This window comes from Panicum virgatum, chromosome 6N, assembly GCF_016808335.1.
Source record: "Panicum virgatum strain AP13 chromosome 6N, P.virgatum_v5, whole genome shotgun sequence".
Classification (NCBI taxonomy): Eukaryota; Viridiplantae; Streptophyta; class Magnoliopsida; order Poales; family Poaceae; genus Panicum; species Panicum virgatum.
The window spans coordinates 14,391,956-14,412,747 of NC_053150.1; the positions used below are offsets into that span (position 1 = coordinate 14,391,956).

At 45.0% G+C, this 20,792-nt stretch overlaps 3 protein-coding genes across 10 annotated transcripts in view; 1 reads left to right on the top strand and 2 right to left on the bottom strand.

Moving 5' to 3' along the window:
* The window catches only part of LOC120679786 (putative receptor-like protein kinase At4g00960), a 45,238-nt gene extending 31,850 nt beyond the window's left edge, over positions 1-13,388 (top strand). For 5 of the 8 annotated variants that reach the window (XM_039961440.1, XM_039961441.1, XM_039961439.1 and 2 more), the window contains 13 exons: positions 1,730-1,952; positions 2,068-2,188; positions 2,957-3,156; positions 3,392-3,548; positions 3,657-3,909; positions 4,067-4,289; positions 4,402-4,525; positions 4,967-5,136; positions 5,265-5,421; positions 5,512-5,755; positions 5,924-6,147; positions 6,285-6,405; positions 12,992-13,388. In XM_039961440.1, the coding sequence (XP_039817374.1) occupies positions 1,864-1,952; positions 2,068-2,188; positions 2,957-3,156; positions 3,392-3,548; positions 3,657-3,909; positions 4,067-4,289; positions 4,402-4,525; positions 4,967-5,136; positions 5,265-5,421; positions 5,512-5,755; positions 5,924-6,054 (1,869 nt within the window). In that variant the 5' untranslated portion in view covers positions 1,730-1,863 and the 3' untranslated portion in view covers positions 6,055-6,147; positions 6,285-6,405; positions 12,992-13,388. Of the gene's footprint in view, positions 1-1,729; positions 2,001-2,067; positions 2,189-2,945; positions 3,157-3,391; positions 3,549-3,656; positions 3,910-4,066; positions 4,290-4,401; positions 4,526-4,966; positions 5,137-5,264; positions 5,422-5,511; positions 5,756-5,923; positions 6,148-6,284; positions 6,406-12,991 lie in introns of those variants that run through there. The other 3 variants (XM_039961444.1, XM_039961445.1, XM_039961443.1) reach the window with 3 other exon arrangements.
* On the bottom strand, positions 6,818-8,018 carry LOC120677945 (uncharacterized mitochondrial protein AtMg00810-like). Its single transcript, XM_039959130.1, has 2 exons — positions 7,898-8,018; positions 6,818-7,212 (listed from the first exon to the last, which is right to left on the bottom strand). Exons 1-2 carry the CDS (start codon positions 8,016-8,018, stop codon positions 6,818-6,820), a joined length of 516 nt encoding a protein of 171 aa, XP_039815064.1.
* LOC120677946 (BTB/POZ and MATH domain-containing protein 2-like) lies at positions 11,771-15,463 on the bottom strand. The gene is made up of 2 exons (XM_039959131.1): positions 14,381-15,463; positions 11,771-12,025 (listed from the first exon to the last, which is right to left on the bottom strand). The coding sequence occupies exons 1-2, from the start codon at positions 15,461-15,463 to the stop codon at positions 11,771-11,773; spliced, it is 1,338 nt and encodes a 445-aa protein (XP_039815065.1).
* Between the last annotated feature and the right edge of the window lie 5,329 nt (positions 15,464-20,792).

Below are 20,792 nucleotides of genomic sequence, written 5' to 3' on the forward strand. Positions count from 1 at the left end.
ACCAACCAAGAATTGTAATGAGCAGATCAGGTAACCTTAAGCAAGAGCACAGATTATGGAAGATTTGATGGTGGATGCATACTACCAACAAAAGAATTGACTCTTATTCTATTAATTAGATTGTCCTTTAAACCAAAATATGTTTTGACATACCATAAACCTAATGTAAATGTTAGTATAAATGAACCATGGCTAACACACTCAAGCTTGTTTAGGATGGAACAAATTATGGCAGTTATAATTCTTAGCAGTGGAACATTTCAGGGGAAGTTGGAGTTGACACATAGCAACCACGGGAGTCCTTCACTATCCTAACAATTGTTTAGACTATATCATTGTAACTGGCAACTTGAAACCAGTATCCTGAACTTTTGACAAGATATACCTTTCACAAGTCAAAAGTTGCACAACTTATTCATAGAGGCTAAGTGGAGATGCATCTCTGTGTAGCTTTTGGGTTGTTATGCAAACACTCTAATGGATTAACAGGAATTTCAGTAATTTTAGGAAACAGTCTAACAGATTGAAACAATAACTGAGGACATACCCTTGGAAGAAGGTCCCACACATTAGGTGAGTTGATAGATTCGGATCAGTGGATTTAAATCATCAATTCGACAAGTCTCTGTCTACACCAATGCAACAAATCATCAACCAATTTAGTTGAAATCTGAACTTAGCCAATAGCCCAACAAGCAGAGATAATAGACCAACCAATGCGCACAACAGAAAGGCTCGCAATACCAGCTGAGCACTAACACAATTCATCAAACATTTGGGGTGCGGGAGATAAGAACACTAACAATACAGGAAAGCAAATAGCAATTTGTTGGAGATATAAATCAATAGACATCCACAGCTACGCCATCGATGTGACATCATCTCTGCACAACTCGCGAGCATAGTTGCCACAGCTCCAAATATACACCATGCATCCAATGCAGTGTCAACTCCACGTGCGCCTCCAATGCACATAATCCGAAGGTCTCGTAACATCTGTGATCACCAGTTCCTCCTGATCCTAGTTCCAGTCCATCATTGACCACGTTCTACCGCAAAGCAACACCAGCACATGAACAAACAAACCGTGTCCATGCAACAATAATCCCATGATTTGATTCCTGATCTGTCCATCTAAGACCAGTTATTTGAGTGGGTGTTATCATATTAAGATAACTACTACTAGTGTATCTAATCATCAACATGGTATCACAAGCAAGCACATCCAAACACGCTACTACCACTAGTGTATCACGCAACACATGCACATCATCCGATGCCATGCTAATCAGTTTGCATTGACAATTTGGATATAAACTATTTTTTTCATTACACATGATCTCGCACGTTGTTTACTCAGGGTCAGAGTGGATACTTTATATATCAAACTTGATGTCCCCGAGTGCATATTTGAGGGAATAAGCAAGAAGCCGAGTAAACTATCATTTCAACTTTTACAGACCATCACTCGAGGTTTTTCTGATGAGCAAAGGATTGGTTTTGGTGGTTTCGGAATCATATACAGAGTAAAGACTGTTTCACTGTTTAACTTTCTCCACAGCAACGTTGAACTTCATATTAGGATCATGACCTTGCTAAAAGTACCAAGTGAATTTAAACAGGGAACCCTGGCGCTTCGGAACGTTGCTGTGAAGAGGCGTTACAGGACCATGGATATTGATGATAGCATGTTCCATAATGAAATTAAAAATATTTCTGTTGCTTCCAGATGCATCTTGTGGGCTTGAATGGAGAACGCGGTACCAAATAATCAAGGGAATATGTGAGGGCTTACACAATCTTCACAGAAATCATATTGTTCACTTAGATATCAAACCTGATAATATATTACTGGATGATAACATGGCACCAAAAATTGCTGATTTTGGTATATCAAGGCGCTTTGGTGAAAATCGAAGCCAGACTATTACAGAAAACATGATTGGATCACGGTAAGCTATAGCTTAGCCACTTCGAAGGTCTTTTATTTTTCCGGTTAGGTATGGATGATCTTACATTCTTTTGCACATTAATCAGTTGGAATATATGACATGATGTTTCATGTAGGGGATATATGGCACCAGAATTCTATAAAGGAGTGATCACATTTAAGACAGATATATATAGTCTTGGAGTTACAATCACACAGATATTGATTGGGAAGAAGTACTATTCTGCTACGGACAATGTAAGAATAATTTATGCAACTGTTTATTTATCTTCATTTGTGGAGAATTTTGTCAATCTGTTTGATGTATTGACATGACAAACACAACACATGGGTGGTAATCTAGTCTGACATATATCATTAGCGTGTTTGGGTCCAGGGGCGACGCTAGGTTTATCTTTCTTGGTGCACTGCACCAGTGTCCAAAAGAAATTAAAGTTATTTTGCGAAGCGATTACCTGCGAATTATAGGGTTGCTAGAGACATGATAGAGAGGTGCACCAGGATGCTCTTGCATCTAGCTTCGCCACTGTTTGGGTCATCATGTTCTCTTTATCGGTTGTGTGTATCCTGTTACATAGAGGTCAGAAGTATTTTCAATACTTTATTTCGACCCGATGTGATTTTCTTGAAAATTAATAAAGCTTCTTTATTGGTAAGAAAGAGGACAAATTGGCGTGCATGGTTCGACACCAGCGTCGATATTTGGCTTCTGTATACTGTTCGCAAGTCACAAGCATTAACGTGTATACTTGGAGATCTGAGTATTATCTCTACGTATTCCTCCGATCCCTTGGTCAGACTATCTCCTAAGCTAGTATTCTACCTCAAATTCACATTGTGTCTACCTCCAATTCATAATATCTTGAAACTTATGTACAGACGCAATGGATGGCAGCATATAGTGCTGAGTATGTTCATTGAGTGTTATCCTTCGCACATGAGATTATTTCCTCCATATTTCCACTAGCACTAATTAGGGGTTGCCGTTACATAGGTACTTGAAAGCTGGAGGAACAGATTGGAAGCATCGTTGGAAGACACAATACTCTTGGAACAAGAGTATGTGCTGAGATAAGCGAAGCTTGCATTAACGGAGATCCAGCAAAGAGGCCAGATACATGGCGTATAATCAAGATGCTTGTTGAAACTGAGACGGACGATAGAGCAGTAGCCGTGATGGACAAGGACGCCGCAGTATTCGATAAGTAAGCTATACCTTATCAACATTACAATAGGTCTCGCACACTTCAGCATATTACTAGTTCGCCTCTATTACACATCTATTTGCATATTAAGTTATTAACGCTGATAAAGGCACCTGCCTATGGAGTCTGGAGTGTAGTTGTATTATCATGTCTCCATTATCTTATCAAGAGATGGTTTCCTGAAGCAAGATAGTTTTTCACTTATCTAATTTTGAAATATACATTATTTAACCAGAGTGAATACTGTATCCATGGAACTTGATGTCCCGGAGTGCATATTTGAGGGAAGCAAGAAACCTGGTAACCTGTGCTATCAACTATTACGATTCATCACTGGAAATTTTTCGGATGAGCAAATAATTGGCAAGACTGGATTCGCAAACATATTCAAGGTATCCTCGTTTTTTGTGCGTCACAATTCCTTCTAGTCTCTTCATAGCAAATAAGACTGACATTAGGATTAGGATCATGGTAAAAAAGTACTCCCTGAACTGAAACAGGGCACCCTTGGGCTGCGGAACGTTGCTGTGAAGAGCTACAGGAGCATCCATATTGATGATCAGAAGTTCCATAATGAGGTTATAGTAATGTTGCTAGCTCAGCACAAAAACATTGTAAAGTATCTAGGCTACTGTTCTCATACAGAAATAGAGGTGTTTGAAGTTGAAGGAAAATTTGTCATAGATGCGACGCGGGAAAGGGTGCTCTGTTTTGAATATTTAAGGAACGGGAGCCTTGATGGCTATGTTTCTGGTATGGTAACATAAATGTCGTGGTAGCCACATAAGCATAGAATGAGAACTCCATTTCTTTACAGTAACAATTATTAATCATATTAGAACTAATATTTTATATTAGAAGTTATATAAAATTAATACCCACTCCACCCACAAAATTCTGTTGCTTCCAGATGCATCTTGTGGACTTGAATGGAGACCACGGTACCAAATAATCAGAGGAATTTGCGAGGGCTTACACTACCTCCACGGAGAGCGCATCGTTCACTTAGATCTTAACCCTACTAGTATACTGCTGGATGATAACATGGTACCAAAACTTGGTGATTTTTATCTATCAAGATTCTTGGGAGAAAATGAAAGTCAGACTACTGCAACAAGCTCTTTTGGAACACGGTAAGCTAGCTTCACCTATTCAAAGCAATTTTTTTCTTCTTTTTCTTAGATATGAATGGCCTTGCATTTATTTTGCACAGTAGTCACTCACTGTATATGATTTTTCATGCAGGGGATATATGGCACCGGAATTCCTGGATACTCAAGTTATCACATTCAAGTCAGACATATATAGCCTTGGGGTTACAATCACAGAGATACTAATAGGACACAAGCATTATTCTGCTATTGAGAATGTAAGAACAATTTATGTGATCCTGCCAGGATAAAACCTCTTCTTGCAAGAGGACTAATGATTTAGTATGGGTACCACATCGATCTATTGTGCATGTAGAGAAAAAATAGGTCGCAAAAGAGTCAAATCCTTCGTTTTGAGTTCCAGTTTACAATAAAATTAGCGCAGGATAAAAAGCAATGCAGTTTTTATGTAGAGCTAATTAATTGCACCAAAACATAGGAGAAATAGAAACTAAACAAGCAAGAAACAGCTTTAGAAGATAAATGCAGTTCACCTGAGAATGCAATTTTTAGCAAGGCGTTATTAGTACCTCAATAGAAACTGTTAGCTTACCTTCATGTTGTCATCGTGATGGATGAATTGACGCGCTAGCATCGATATATGCCTCGTATATATATACTCTCATCTCAAATCCTTATTGAGCATTGCTGTTTCATAGGTACTTGAATGCTGGAAGAACAGATTATTGCATATGTCCTCCGCAGACATGGTCTTATTGGAACAAGTAAGAGTATGCGCTGAGATAAGCAGCGCTTGCATAGGCGATGACCCCGACAAAAGGCCAGATATGAGACGTATAATCGAGATGCTTGATGAAGCAGAAAATAAGTAAGCTATTGTTTTAAAAATACAAAGACTATCATAAATAATAAATATTAAAGATAAAAGCACTTGTGTGTGGACTGCAGAAAGCTACTTTTTGAATTATCTAATTTGGTAACATATTGTCTACTCAGTGTGGATGCCTTATATGTGGAACTTGATGTCATCGAGTGCATACTTGAGGGAGGCAAGGAGCCGAGTATACTATCACATCAAATTTTACTGTTCATCACTGGAATTTTTTCTCGTGAGCAAGAAATTGGTCGAAGTGAATACACAATCACGTATAGGGTAATGTTCTTATAAGTTTTCTGACAACAAATTTGAACTTCATATTTGCTTTTACGGACATGCTAACAAGTACCAAGCGAATTCAAACAGGGTATCCTGCGACAGAGGAGCATTGCTGTTAAGAGGCTCTTGATGCCCATAGGTTTTAATGAACAAATGTTTCAGAATCAAGTTAAAACCATGATGTTGGCTCAGCACAAAAATATAGTACAGTTTCTAGGATACTGTAGTTATAACCAACAAGAAGCAGGGGAATTCGACATGGCTGACATGCGGGAAAGACTGACCTGTTTCGAAGATTTAAGCAACGGGAGCCTTGATCGCTATGTTTTGGGTATGGTGTGATAAATTTGGTGTTACCTACAGAAGCGTTAACTCCATTTCTTTGAGATAAGCTGTTTTAATCTTCCTCATCTTTGACAAATGATACAAGAAATCCTATGTAAACTCATGAAAAATAACCACATACACACACAAAACTAAACATTTATGTTACCTCCAGATGCATCACTAGGACTTGAATGGAGTGTGAGGTATCAAATAATAAAGGGGATCTGCGAGGGCTTAACACTATCTTCACGGAAACAAGATTGTTCTTGGAGAACTCAGACCTATCAATATACTGCTGGATGACAAAATGGTACCGAAAATTTATATTTTCTGTCTATCAAGGTGCTTTGTTGAACACCAAAGTAGGGCTATTGCGCCAATCAAAATGGGATCAATGTAAGCTAGCATGTCATCTTCAGAGATTTTCTTTTCGTTTCCTTAGCTATGAATTGCCCTGCATTTCCTTCGCACACTAATGAGTCTCCGTTTGAATCGTGATTAAAAAAAGGAATATATATGATTTTGTTCTGCAGGGGATATATGGCACCGGAAGTCTTTGCTGGATTTAAGATCACATTCATGTCCGACATATATAGCCTTGGGATCATAATCACAGTGAAGCTGACAGGATGCAAGGACATACCAAAAGAGAGTGTAAGAATAATATATTCGACTCTGTTAAGATAAACAAAGCCGCTTGCTGCAAAAGCACATAAACTTTAGTCTGGGGAGGAACATTTATAGTAGTGCAAAGTAAAATCGTTTCAAAAAAAGTTGAATTATATATAAATATTCTGAGTTCCTGAAAGAAAATATGGCTCGGGAAATTGGTGATTGATTATTGAGAGTACAAGAGTACATTATATAGGCAATGATCGGTATCTAGGGTTTATAGAATACACCCAATCAATGGAGATCCTTGCCTAATCAAGATCAATTACCATAAACCCACAAGGCAGCCCTAGCCGACTAGGCTAGGCGCCATGGCCCAATGGCCAGCCCAGTAAGCCCACTAATAGCATTGCTAACACGTCCCCGCAGTCTGATCATCAGCCACCGCGCACGTTCAGATTGGTCCTGAACTCCGTGAATACTGAAGAAGGGAGTGGAGCTCGTGCAGCAACTGACGCAACCACGTAGCCAAAGCAAAACCGTTGGCCATGGCGCGATACTTAGCCTCGGCTCTGGATCTGGAGATAGTGTTCTGACGCTTGGAGGACCAGGAGATGAGGTTGTCACCGAGAAACATAGCATAGCCTGAGGTGGACTTGCGCGTAACTGGACAACCAGCCCAATCAGTATCAGTGTACACCACAAGATTAGTCAAGAAATATGGTCGCAGCAGAAGGCCGAGATGAAGGGTGCCACGGACATAGCGAAGAATGCGCTTCAAAGCCGCCAGGTGAGGTGCTCGTGGATCATGCATGTGGAGGCAGACCTGCTGAACATCATAGGCAATATCTGGCCGAGTGAAGGTCAAGTACTGTAAGGCAGGGTTTTTAAGGCGTCGCCTAGGCGTCCGAGCGGAAAAAAACTCTGGGCGTAGGCGTCGCCTTACCATTCCTCGCCTTGGCCGGCGTTCCAGTGCCGCGCCACCGGGGGACGGAGCTGCGCCGCTGCCTCCTGTCCTTCCTCCTCCTCCGGTCTTGCATCGGGCGGAGGCAGGGGCTGGCGGCGGAGGAGGCAGAGGTGGGCGGCGGAGGAGGCAGGGGTGGGTGGCTACGGAGGGGGCAGAGGCGGAGGGGGAGGAGGGCAGCGACAGTGGCTGAGGAGGAGGAGGCGGGCAGGCAGCGGCGGTGGCGACGCGGTCGGAGGAGGAGAGGCAGAGGCTGCGGCCGTTGGAGAGGCAGAGGCGGCGGGATGGAAGGCAGAGGTGCGGGACGGGATGAGAGGCTAGGGTTGGGCGATTGGGATAAGGTGGAGGGGGCATGGTTAAATTGGGTTGGGCTCATTTGATGGGCCTATTTTCCACCTCTAGGCCCAGTGGTCCTCTATTTTTTCTTTTCTTTTACAGGTAAATGTATATATTTTAGAGGTAAATGAATGCTTTTTACAGGTAAATAAGGCGTCGCCTCGCCTCACGCCTTATCACCTAGGCGTCCGAGAGGTGGCGCATCGCCTCGCCTCGCCTTACCGCTTTAAAAACCTTGATGTAAGGCTCCACCAAGACGGCGGAAATCAGAAGCATCGTCAACAGGAGCACCATCAGCTGCGGCCACCTTGGGATTTGTATCAACCGGGGTAGAACACAGCTTGCAATCAGCCATGTCAGCACGATCCAGAATGTCCAACATATACTGCTGCTGAGACAGAAGTAAGCCATCACCGCAACGCTGAACATGCATACTAAGAAAGTGATGCAGTTCGCCTAAGTCCATGGAGAATTCCTGCTGCAGGGCTGAAATGATCCGGTGAAGGAAAGCCTGGGACGAAGCTGTGAGAACAATATCATCAACGTACAACAATAAGTAGGCAGTGTCGAGACCCCGCTGGTAGACAAAAAGCGAAGTGTCGGTCTTGGCTTCAACAAAACCCAGTGACAGAAGGAAGGTGGCGAACCGACTGTACCAGGCACGAGGAGCCTGCTTCAACCCATATAGTGACTTGTTGAGGCGACACACGAAGTCCTCGAAACCAGACGGCTACGCGCAGAACACTCTCTGACAAGGTGTCGTGCAAGAAAGCATTCTTCACATCCAACTGATGAATAGGCCAGTGCTAGGCGAGTGCCAGAGAGAGAACAATACGGATGGTGGCAGGCTTGACCACTGGACTGAAGGTCTCTGCAAAATCCACACCAGGACGCTGAGTGAAGCCCCGAAGTACCTAGTGTGCTTTGTAGCGCTCCAGAGTCCCGTCAGCATTGAACTTGTGCTTGAAAATCCACTTGCCCGTGACGACGTTGGCTCGCGGGGGGCGAGGCACAAGGTCCCAGGTGTGGTTCTTCAGCAAGGCATCATATTCTTCCACCATAGCAGCTCGCCAATTGGGATCGGCAAGAGCACTACAATAGGTATTCGGGATGGCGGAGAGAGGAGCAGCGTGGTATAGTGCTGGTACCCGAAAGCCACTCTTGGCCCTTGTGCGCATAGCATGCTGGTTGGACGGTGGAGGCACCGCAACAGCGCCGGCTGGAAGCTATGGATCCTCAGAAGGAGCTGGCGGCTGCAGCTCCTCAAAAGGGGCCAGTTGCCGCGGTCGGCGCGTGTACACCTGGGTGATCACACGCTGGGCAGGGAAGGAGGGTGCCCGCGGCAGCGTCGGGATGGCCGGCGCAAGGCCGACTGGGGAGCCGATGGCTGTGCGGGCGCAGCTAAGGGCGACGAAGAAGCCGGGGCTGCACGTGGCTGTGCGACAATGAAGGGGGCCGCATGTGGCAGTGCAGGCGCATCCAAGGGCGATGAGGAGGACGGGATCTCGGCTGGGAGCATAGGATGCGCTACCAGACCAGCCGGGGTGGCATCGAGAAGCACCAAAGGCGCAGCCGCTCGTGGCTGTGCGGAAGGGAGATCTCCAAGTCCTGCAGGGAGAAGCTGATGCACAGGTCCAATAGAAGCTGGCACAGAGTCAGTAGCATCCAAAAACTCAAGATCCGTCGGAGTGGGAGAGGAGCCGTGCTCAGCAAAAGGAAAAAGGCTGACTCGTCGAAGATGACATGGCGGGAGATGATCACTCTATTGGAAGGGAGATCGAGACAGCGGTACCCTCTATGGTGAGCAGAGTATCCCAAGAAAACACATAGGGTGGATCGGGGGGAGAGTTTGTGGGTGGCGGTGGCAGACAGGTTGGCATAACATTTGCAACCGAAGACACGGAGGTGGTCGTAGGAGGGCGCAGCGCCAAAGAGAGCGGTGTGCGGTGTAGAGGACCGAAGTGTCTTGGTGGGCAAAATATTGAGGAGGTAGGTGGCTGTCTGGAGGGCTTCGACCCAGTAGGAGGGCGGAAGGGAGGCCTGAAACAGAAGGCAGCACACAACATTGTTGAGAGAACGGATGAGGCACTCAGCCTTACCATTTTGAGGCGAGGTGTAGGGACAGGACATGCGGATGTGCATGTCGTGGGTGAGGAAGAACGTGCGAGAGCTGGAGTTGTTGAACTCCTTGCCATTCTCGCACTGGACTGCCTTCACAGTGGAGCCAAACTGAGTAATCACGTAGGCAAAAAAGTGAGTGAGCGTAGAAAATGCGTCAAATTTCAGTTTTAGTGGGAACGTCCATGTATAATGAGAGCAATCGTCAAGTATAACGAGATAGTATTTGTAACCAGAAACACTAAGAACAGGAGATGTCCACAGGTCACAATGAAGAAGTTCAAAATTACTGGACGCTCTAGACATTGAAGTACTGAAAGGAAGACGCATATGACGGCCTAGCTGACAGGCGTGACAAAGCGAGGAGCTGGTGTCATGGCGGCAGGCAGGTAGGCCGGACGACGCTAACTTGGAGAGGGCCTTGTGTCCAGGATGGCTGAGGCGGTGATGCCAAAGTGATGACCCAGAGGAAGCAACCAAGGAGTGCGCAGCTAGAAGGCGGAGATGGTACAGCGGCCCAGAGCTATTGCACCTGACGATCATGTTCCGAGACTGAAGGTCCTTCATAGAACAACCAGGCGGGTCAAACTCAACAGAACAATTATTGTCGGTGGTGAACTGGTGAACAGAAATAAGGTTCTTAATAAGTTGTGGAGAAACCAAAACATTATTAAGATGCAAGGATGGATGTAGAACAATAACGCCAGTGGAAGTGACAGGTAACAAGGAACCATTACCGAAAACAATAGAAGTAGGAGTAGGATACCGCATTGGAGAATTATGTGAAAGAATGTCGGAATGAGAGGCCATGTGACAGGTAGCACCTGAGTCGAAGTACCACTCGTTGTTTTGTTGCGGCTAGTTCAGTGTCATGGTGCTAAAGGTATAGGCGAGGGGCTGCTGATCCTATGAGGGCGTCCCGACGATGGGATGGTAGAACCCCAGGGGGAGCCCACTGGTCAGTGGTGTCCTGGACCGGTGCGGCGGCCTGAGGTTGGTGTTGCACCTGCTCGAGCTGCTGCGCTAGCAAAGCCTGCTGCTGCTGTGGTCGTGGAGGGAGCGGCGCTAGGGGAGGCTGCGGACCGGGCCACATCTGGATGGACCCGGTCCAGGGGTTCCAGAAGGAAGGCCAGGGTGTGGACGCTGCTTTGGCGCCAGCGGGCTGGCCACTACCAGGCCGCCGCCACACTTGGATCGCCGGTTCTTGGACTTGGGCGCCATAGGAGCAGCACCAGAGCCGGCGCGGGCGGGGTGGAGGGAGACCGATGTGCCATGTTCATCTCTTTGAGGAGGAGCTCAGCTTGGGCCTCCTTGAAGGTCGGGAACGGGCGCCCGCGACGAAGATGGACGCCGATGTTGGTGAAGTGCTAGTTCAGGCCGCGAAGAACGTTGAGGATGAGCGTGCGGTCCGGAACAGGGGCCCCAAGATCAGCGAGCTGATCAGCCATCTTCTTGAAGCGCCGACAGTAGTCGGCGACGGAGAGATCGCCCTGGGCAAAGCCGTGGAACTCGACGTCGAGGAGAAGCGTGCGCGTCTCCCGGTTCCCCAGAAACTATGACTCCACCACGACCCAAAGATCGCGAGCAGTGGAGCTTCAGCAAGGTCATCGGAGAGGGTGCCGGCGATACAGGACTAGACCACGCAGTCCATGCAAGCCCAGTCCGGGGAGGCAAGGGCCCGGGCGTTGAGCAGAACATGATCCTGAAGAGAGAACTTGCCGGTGGTGAGCAGAAACTGATCACGCCAGCATAGTTACCAGAGTTGATGTCGAGGGTAGTTGGGATCAGGCTCCGAATGTTCTGGAGCGAGAAGGCCTGGGCGTGGAGGTTGAGGATGGTGGCGGCCTCGTGTAGCAGCATGGCGTCGTGCAGCTCATGCTGCTGTGGGCCGTCGGCGTCCTTGTCACCGGGAGATGGCGGGGGCGGGGTGGGGCTGGCGGCGGGGCTGCTGGCAGCCCTGCGTGCAGTGGCGGTGCGATCCAGGGCGGCCTAGATCCGTGTGGCGGCTGCGTTGCGGTCCACCGTCGCCTGTAGGAGGTCCTCCTCCTCCTCAGCCTTGACGAGGGCGAGCGCGTCTGCACGAGCCTGCTCTGCGGCCTTGGCGGCGGCGGCGGCGTCCGCCGGATTGGCGGGCTGGGCGGCAGATGGAGAGGACGGCTGGGTGCCAGCTATGGCGCAGCACAAAGGGGATCCAGCGCGCAAGGGGAGGAGGGTGCAGCATGGCGAGGGGTCGGCGCGCGAGCACTGCACGGCAAGGAGCCGGCGTGCTAGGGCAGCGGAAGGGGGATCCGAGGAAGTCGGACTCGTAATACCATGAAAGCAAATATGGCTCGGGAAGTTGGTGATTGATTATTGAGAGTATAAGGGTACATTATATAGGCAAGGATCGGTATCTAGGGTTTATAGAATGCACCCAATCAACGGAGATCTTGCCTAATCAAGATCAATTACTATAAACCCACAAGGCAGCCCTAGCCGACTAGGCTAGGCGCCATGGTCCAATGGCCAGCCCAGTAAGCCCACTAATAGCCTTGCTAACAGTTCCAAGTTAATTGTCAAATGTCGTAGGATAACATGGATGACAAGTCAACTCAAGATAGTGTTTACATAGAGGTAGTAAGTAAATAAAAATGTTAGGGGAAAAGAAATAGAGAAAGAACCAAAAGAGGCTTACAATAGCTCTAGAAAAGAAAATTTCAACATGGCAAGCTTTATTAATCTTAGATAGTTACATTAAGGTATTAGAATCATACTAAGATCTATCCCGGCCTCTGTATAGTTAGGATACAGAACATATGAAATTATATTAGAAACCAAAAGACGACATGACAAATAATATATCATTCCTCAGCAAATTACAATACATTACCTCATTTTCTGTTCTATACACCACCGTAGCAACACATGCCCTGCAAGAAAGGCTTCCTGAATACAACGCCTTTAATAAGAAAACAACATGCACGCACACTATCTTTGCCATGACCCAACCAATAAAAGCCAGATCATAGGTTGAGATGAACTCCTCGAACTCCAAACAATGCTCCTACAACCAACTAATGTCTGACCTGGGATTCCTCCCCAAAGGTACTTTATGTTATTAACTCGGTTGGTTTCGATTAAAGAAGTAACGTGCATGGAGGCACACTAGTATCAATATGTGATTTGCATATACAGAACTTCTCTGAAATCCCAAGTATTACTATTTGATAGGTACTTGAAAGCTGGAGGACCAGACTGGATACATCATTGACAGACATACTCTTGGAACAAGTAAGAGTATGTACAGAGATAAGCATGGCTTGCGTAAACCCTGACCCAGAAAGTAGGCCAAATATCCAGCGTATAATCAAGATGCTAGATGAAATAAAATGTGAGGAACCAACAGAGCAGTAGCGGAGCTGGACAAGAACAAGTGGGCGGCAGTTGATTGTGCTTTGTATTTGAGTAGGATACCTTTGTATCTCCTAGATTATTTGCTGTCCAAATCAGTATATGCTATGGTGTACATGTAATCCACAAATACATAGTGCAACTGACCGAGGCATTGTTGATTGTGGCCTCATTTATCGTTTACAGGGTATGGGAATGTTACATTTTTTTTATTGCATCATCTTAGTATGCTGACTATTACAACTGAAAAAACTCGAATTCTGGTGTTGTATTTTGTTCTCTGGACTGCAATAAGCCAATTTATATCGAATTACTCGTTCACAAGTGAGAACTGACGATACAATTATACATTAAGACTGAACCCTTGTTTGCACTACAGTTTGACTATTCTTATAAAAAACAAAGGCAGAGCATCGATTAATCTTTACTTGTGGCACTGAAAACAAACTTGTAGAATCTTTGTGTACTGCAATAGAACCTACCATCCATAAATTGTGCGAATGCAAATGACTAAACTTTGAAACAATAACAACCGATTTATTATCAGGGTCGAATCACATCTTGTTACGGACAGGGACACCTGGAAAAGATGAAACTTACTGCTATCGCTGCAGTTCATCAAGCAAAATTATTCATTCCTCAATTTTCTTTATTCATTTGGAGCTCTGAATATGATTAGGTTTCTCAAATGTAAATCCTAGAGGATAAAGGAAACAATTGCACTATAGTTTCACTATATGTTCAAGCATTCAAATAATGTATCATGTATGAAATCAATCAACAGTGGCGATAGTTACCTAGTAAGGTTGTTCAGAGTTGTGTGCAATGCTCTTCTAAACAAATTATATTGCAATGTTTATAAACAAAAGCTTCTAAATGTTCGACTGTCTAGCTATGTACCTGACAGTTTAACATAATATGCACCCGAGCAGTACAGTTTTGGGAAAATATATACCAGCCCTTTTTGTGAGAAAAAAATAGAAGCTTTTTAATCAGCAGAAACATGAAACAATGAGTGAAACAAACAACCGATGCAATAATGTATTAATTAAGGATACGACTAGCTAAAACAATAAAGTGTTCAGAAAAATGTAAATACTAAACTGACAATTGACATAGCACTAATAACTTCAAACCATCCAAACTCTAGCAGGCACTCTTATTATTAGGTGCATCTCCCAGTGCTTTTTTGGTTAACTTTTTGCCGACCTTGCTCATCCTCACCATCGCCTCAGCCAAGACCGAAGGCGAAGTTGTGGCGAGATCCTTGTACCCTTGTGTGTCCACAACCGCTTCCATGTTATTAGAAAAGCACATGAACTCGACGCACGCCTGCTTCAGCCTGTCGCAGTGATGCTGATCGGCTAAGGCCAGCGTCGTCGCCACGTTCTTGACGTCAAGGTTGCTGCAGAGGATGCTCTGGCAGGTCAGCTTGAGCCTCTCAATGGCGTACCTGTCCGCCGCCACCAGCAGGTGCCGGACCATGTCGCAGTTCTTGCCGTGGTAATCCCTCCCGAGGTCGTCGTTGTGATCCATGGAGTCGGTGTAGATGAAGTAGAGCATGGCCCGGAAGACGTCCGGCTGCATGTCCTCGATGGCGATGGGCTGCGCCCCGGCCTCCCTCATGGGGCCGCAGAGCTCCGCCTTGAAGACCGGCGAGCGCATGGCGAGCACGAGCCGGTGCGCGGCGAACGTCTCGCCGGCGACGGCGAACACGACGTCGGCGCCCTCCCTGCTCTCCAGCAGGCCGGCGAGCTGGCGCTTGAGGTTGGAGCCGGGCACCCTGATGCTGGGGAACGCCCTGGTCTTGCTCACCCGCGGCTCCTTCCTGACGGTGACCACGCACTCCATGGTGAGGCGGTCGTCCCGCAGGTAGGTGCCCTCGAGCTCGCCGCGGCTGATGCACATGCAGTGGCAGACCTTGCTGCCGTCGCCGTCGGGGTCGAGCTCCCGCACGGCGACCAGGGACGGGTGCACCGACACCGCCACGCCCGTGGCGGGGTTGACGAGGCGCAGGTCGCAGGAGGCGCGCACCTTGCCGCAGCCGGTGCTGAGGAGGCGGAGGTAGGCGGAGACGAAGTCGAAGCCGCCGGCCTCCTCGCCGTACCCGTCGGGGTAGAAGAAGATGACCCAGCTGTAGCCGGCGACGTCGAAGACGCCCGACCGGATGAAGGCGTGCGCGCCGATGCCGCGGTGCTGGCTGTAGCCGAGGATGTCGAACACGTGCGTGCCCTGCACCGTCTCCGGCGGGCGGCACGTCGACGCCGTCTTCACGTGGGTCGTCGTCGGCATGCTGGGGATGCCCGTTCTTGGTTCGGGATGACGCGAGATCGGGTGGGGATGGGAGATCGGGTGGGCCGTAGGAGGCGGCAACGGCGACGGCGAACAAGGGGATCAGATCAGGGCGCGTGGAATGGAACCGTTCGTCCAAAAATCCCGGTCCAAAATGAAACCGACGGTTTGCAAATGGGCCGATATAGCGGCCTTGCTGCTTGCACGATGCCGTTGGGCCATCATCAGTTACTTGAAGCCCATAATCTAGTGCACATGATTTTATATTGTTTTCTTTTCTTTGTTTCTTTAAGGACATCATGCTACTAATTCCACATCGATCGTCTTAACAAAATTACTTCAGAGATTTAGCTCCAATTCATCACAAGTAATTAATTCGACACAAAGGGAAGACAACAGTTTGCCCAATTAATTAATTCCAACTGCTCCTGATTTTATTATGCATGCAGCTTATATGATACATCCTATGCTTGGATCATGATAGTAGTTTTTCCTTCTCTTTCCTTTTCCTTTATTCCTTTCCTTCATTATTTTTTCTTTCTTCTTCTTTTTATAATTATTTTAATATTGTATTTTCATTTGATTTTAATTTTAAACTAGTTTTTATTTTTTTAATAGTTTATATCATTTGTATCGTTTTATGATTGTATGTTATCAAATGTATATATTTGATTTAGTTATTTTCTATGCTTTCATTTCGTCTTTTCTTTTCCTTTCTTTATTATATTAATCATCCGAAGTTTAATTTTTCTATTTTTTGATTTCTCTATTTCTTTCCTTTTTTCTAACTGTGCTTTAGTTTTTCTAATGTTATTCATTTTGTGAATGCAGCACCTAATAGTCTTTATCTAGATTTGTAATTCATCTTTTTTCACAATTTATATCATCTATATTTTATTTTTTATAACTAATTTTAACAAATCTATATACTTGATTCATCATCATATTACTAATCTGTTCGCATAGAAGACTCAATAGTTGATGAGGTAATTTTTATCTACTTTCTACATTAATAGATTTTACCTTTTCCATTTCAAATATGTATCCTTTTGGTTACTTCATTGATATTTTATAATGATTCTTTGTCTTCCCTTCCTATGGTTTCCTTTTCTTTATTTTTTATTCTATTCTTTTTTTCCTATTTTAACCATGCATATACAATTTTTTCTTTATTCTTTCATTTATACTTATTTTTCTTTTATATTCTTATCTTTATTTTTCTTTTTTCCTTTTAAAATAGTTTCTATTTGTATTTATAGCTTGTATCATTTGTATTCAGATTATATGTTATTAAATATATATTTGATTGAATTATCTGCTATGTAAACTATTTATTCATAATAAAAAATAATAATTATAGTATACAACTATCTATTCACATTTAAGAGTAAGTCATACTCAATGTATACAAATTTGTTTGTCTTGTAGATTTATAAATTGGGGTGCAAAATGATTCATAAATCAGATGTTATTAAATAAATATCTTTGACTGCATTTAGATGTATTCATCTTCATGTAAAATTGTTTGTCTGCGTGTAACTAATTTGTTTGTAACCCCAAATTTTTTCATTTTGTAGATTAATTGTTTCGTGATGTCAATTTATTTGTTCCCGATATTCATTTTTCATTATTTATCTTATACGATCAGACGTTTCAAGATGTGTAATATTTGTTTGTTGTGCATTACTATTTGTTCATTACATTTAACTTTTTGATAGTAGAGAATAATCTTTTGTTCGTGCTTCTAAAATATTTGTTCCAGTAGATGAAATTAATTATGTAGTTTAAAAAAATAATATTTACAAAATATCGTGCAAACATCGGCAAGTGTGGCACTGTTTTGAAAATCTTGTCATAAGAAAGATAATAGTGCAATTCAAATTTAATATGGATGATCAGTTTAATAGATAGTTTTTAATTTTGAATTTGCATGCATATGGATGACATCACTGTCAGACGCGGGCAGCGGGACTACTCACAGGCGTAAAATGTTCTAGGATAAGGGATGACACGTGGGTCATACCATACGCTATTGTAATTACTTGGACACAAGTAGACCTAGTCAGAACAGAAGTAAACTATCCGAGTTGCACTCGGTAGGTTTCTAAGCTCGCATCTGGCTAGGATTTTCTATGTAACCCTGTCCTCCAGACATATGAGGGAGGGCAGGGACCCTTTCGAAACATACAACATCTAATACAATACAAACCAACACAAAAGACATAGGGTACTATGCTCTCGGCGGCCTGAACTTGTCTAAAGTTTCATGTTCCTTGCACCATCGAGTTTCTGATCTCGGCGACACCCTACCTACAAACTAACCACCTCGGGGGTATCCCTCAGTGGGCTTGACTGCTAAACACTGACAGCTAGCACAGCAGTAGGAGTGTTCATCAAAGATCCACCGGTGAATTTGATAGCATCGTCCAACTTCAAATGCATCGTGACCGACGAGAGCTCAACGTCCGCCTTTGGCTCATGTGTCTGCGTCGCCAACGGTTTAGGTGGCTTCAATGGCCACCTAGCCAACATCAGGGAGCCGGAGGCATTAGAGGCGAAGCAGAAGATCGTCCTTGATGAGTTTGCCGACAATCTCGATGAGATGTTACTTCCCAACCCCACCAAGGAGATTGAGGAGTAGTCCGTTTTCTACACGACTCTGACTCGCCCTCCACCAGTATTCCTTGGATCGGACTCAACCCAATCAGAGGAATCCCGCACCCGATTTTCTTTTGGGTTGTACAACACGACTTCTATTTACCGGAACACATTCCAGTCCGAGTTTCTCTCCTCATTGGAGGAGGACTTGGATCGCCTGCTCAATATTGGAGAGGAGGACACCACCGCTTGTCGGGAGGCCCCTATCTTCGACAACTACTTGGATTCAGATGACGACAGTTTTTTCCGGTAGTCACCTGGGTCTGACCATCACTTTGACACCACAAGGCTATGGAGCCCTCTAAACTACTAGACGACTCTCACCTTGTGGCATATATCCCCGATTTGCCTTACTAGGAAGGCACATCTTCATGGCCACCATCGGAGATTGTGATAATGATCCACACGCCAATGAACTACTCAATTAAATCTCCGGTGATGAGCGGATGGTGGATGCTCCCCAAGACGAGGATGACACCCACAAAGCTTCAAGGAGGGCCAGAAACGCCAAGCGCGCCCAGCATAGGCATGATGCTGCCGCACATGCTCGCAACAACAACCCACACAATATCAGCCCTTGTCCCCGCAACCTTCATGAAGCTTTCACAGAGGTAGGCGACTGCATGTACACCACCCCCATTGGGAACATCACAGAAACCACGATGCTCCTCTTGAGTCTCCCCTTAATGAAGAGACACAACGGGTCATCCAGCTCACCAAGCAAACGATGATCCAGCTAGATGAGCAGAACCCGATGCCCTCTCAACATCGTACCCGCTCCAGGACCGCCAGCGTGGCTGCTGAAGCTAGCCACACACCTAGAGGCGGGCCTAACCCACATCGCGGAGCACAACAAGAGGTCGCGCGACCTAAGGGAAATAGGGTCAATCAACAGGAAGCTCACCAGGAAGTAGAGCAACAAGAAAGGCCGCAAGGCAGTCAGCATTAAGGCAATCACCGCCACTAAGGAGTGGCCGCCGCAGGGCAAATATCATGACTACCAAGATCGCAATCACTACTTGCGTCACCAAATCAACTCCAACCGTGACGCACGAACAATCATCACCTGCTCCCAGCGGTAGGAGCGCAACACTGAGAACTCTGACTGATTCTCGGCATTCAGTCGCAACATCTCCTACACTGATTACCCCATGGAGTTCAAACCCATCAACCTCCCGAAATATGACGGTAAGTAAGATCCGCGTCAATTGTTGTCCACTTTTGCATGCATGCATAGATTCTCTCTCCTATTTAGCTGGCAACATCACATAAACAATCAGTGCATGCTTCATTATTGAGCTGAACCCATCTAAAATTCTTCTCAGGTGATGGTTGGTGATACCATCACCTTAAGCGATGTGTTACCGCACCCCTAATGTGCTGCGCATCAGTAGGACGGATAGAGAATTACGAAATTACTAAGCAACACTCGATTGTTCTTATTCTCTATCCTCACTCGATGTTTGGCATGGGTGTATTTGTTCATTCTCTATTTTTGTTTCTGTAATATGGCCCAGCCCATGCTCATCCTCTACCGCCTACACCGATGACCACCACTACATCGACCATGGTTACTACATCATTATGATCGGCTATGTCTATATTAACTCATCGGCAACAACTATAGTCAAACCGTTCATGTCATTGCTATCATCTTGCAAGACACTCCTGCTATGACTGACAAATACACAAACTACAAAGTATCTCCAAGAGATTCTCCATATTCAACTTTTCTTTGACCATCTATTTGCCTCTCCATAAAGATCCCACTCCATTAAGCATCTCACTACAATAGACTCTTCATTTTCCACTCTCCAAACCCCAATAGCTACATTCAACTCTTCCTTTATGTGTGGATCCCATACTTGGCCAGACAATTTGGCTAGCCAGACTGGCTAGCCAAGTTTGGCTAGCGAGTGGGCCAATTTGGAGAGCCGGATAGCTTCACAAGTTGGATAGCTAGTCTATTGTAGAGCTATTTTGGTGTTGAGTAGTCAAAATTTGGTTAGTTGAGCTATGTGGCCTATCTAATGGTCTTAATCGAGAACAATGCTGAAACAAAAAAACTCATGGAATTAAGGAAGCCTGACAGCACTACAACTAATCTTAAATTGTTCATAAAGTGCATGTGTAGCTTATATTTACACTATACTGTTTTACAAAATGTATCAATGCTTTTCTTAATCACAAATAGCTGTTAGTTTTTCAGTTTTCCACAACCACACAATATTCCTGATCTAAAAACACAAACGTACAGCAGAAAAAGTGGCAAGCAACTTTATATCAGTTGATCTGATGAAGTCAGGGAAGTAGCACAGTCAATCCTTAATTTTGATAGAGTAGTGTATTCAATAAAGCAAACAGATTTGTAAATTCAAAACTATCTTGTCAAGCTCAAATCAGCTGTTGCCCGTCAACAAGGCCAAAAAAGAAAAAAAGAAAACATCTTCTCCAGGATTCCAGTGGTCAAGGATATGTACAAATTTTTAATGAAATGCTTATGTTTTTACAAGAAGCTTTTTTCCTTAAATGATGTGTAGAATGCCAGCGATCGTATCAAACATGCAAAATGTGCACAAAAAGAAAGGAAATTTTGCGGAGGCTAACAGTAAATGTTACATATATCACTATAGCAGGAATCACAAGTTAATCAGACCAGTGGACAATTTAT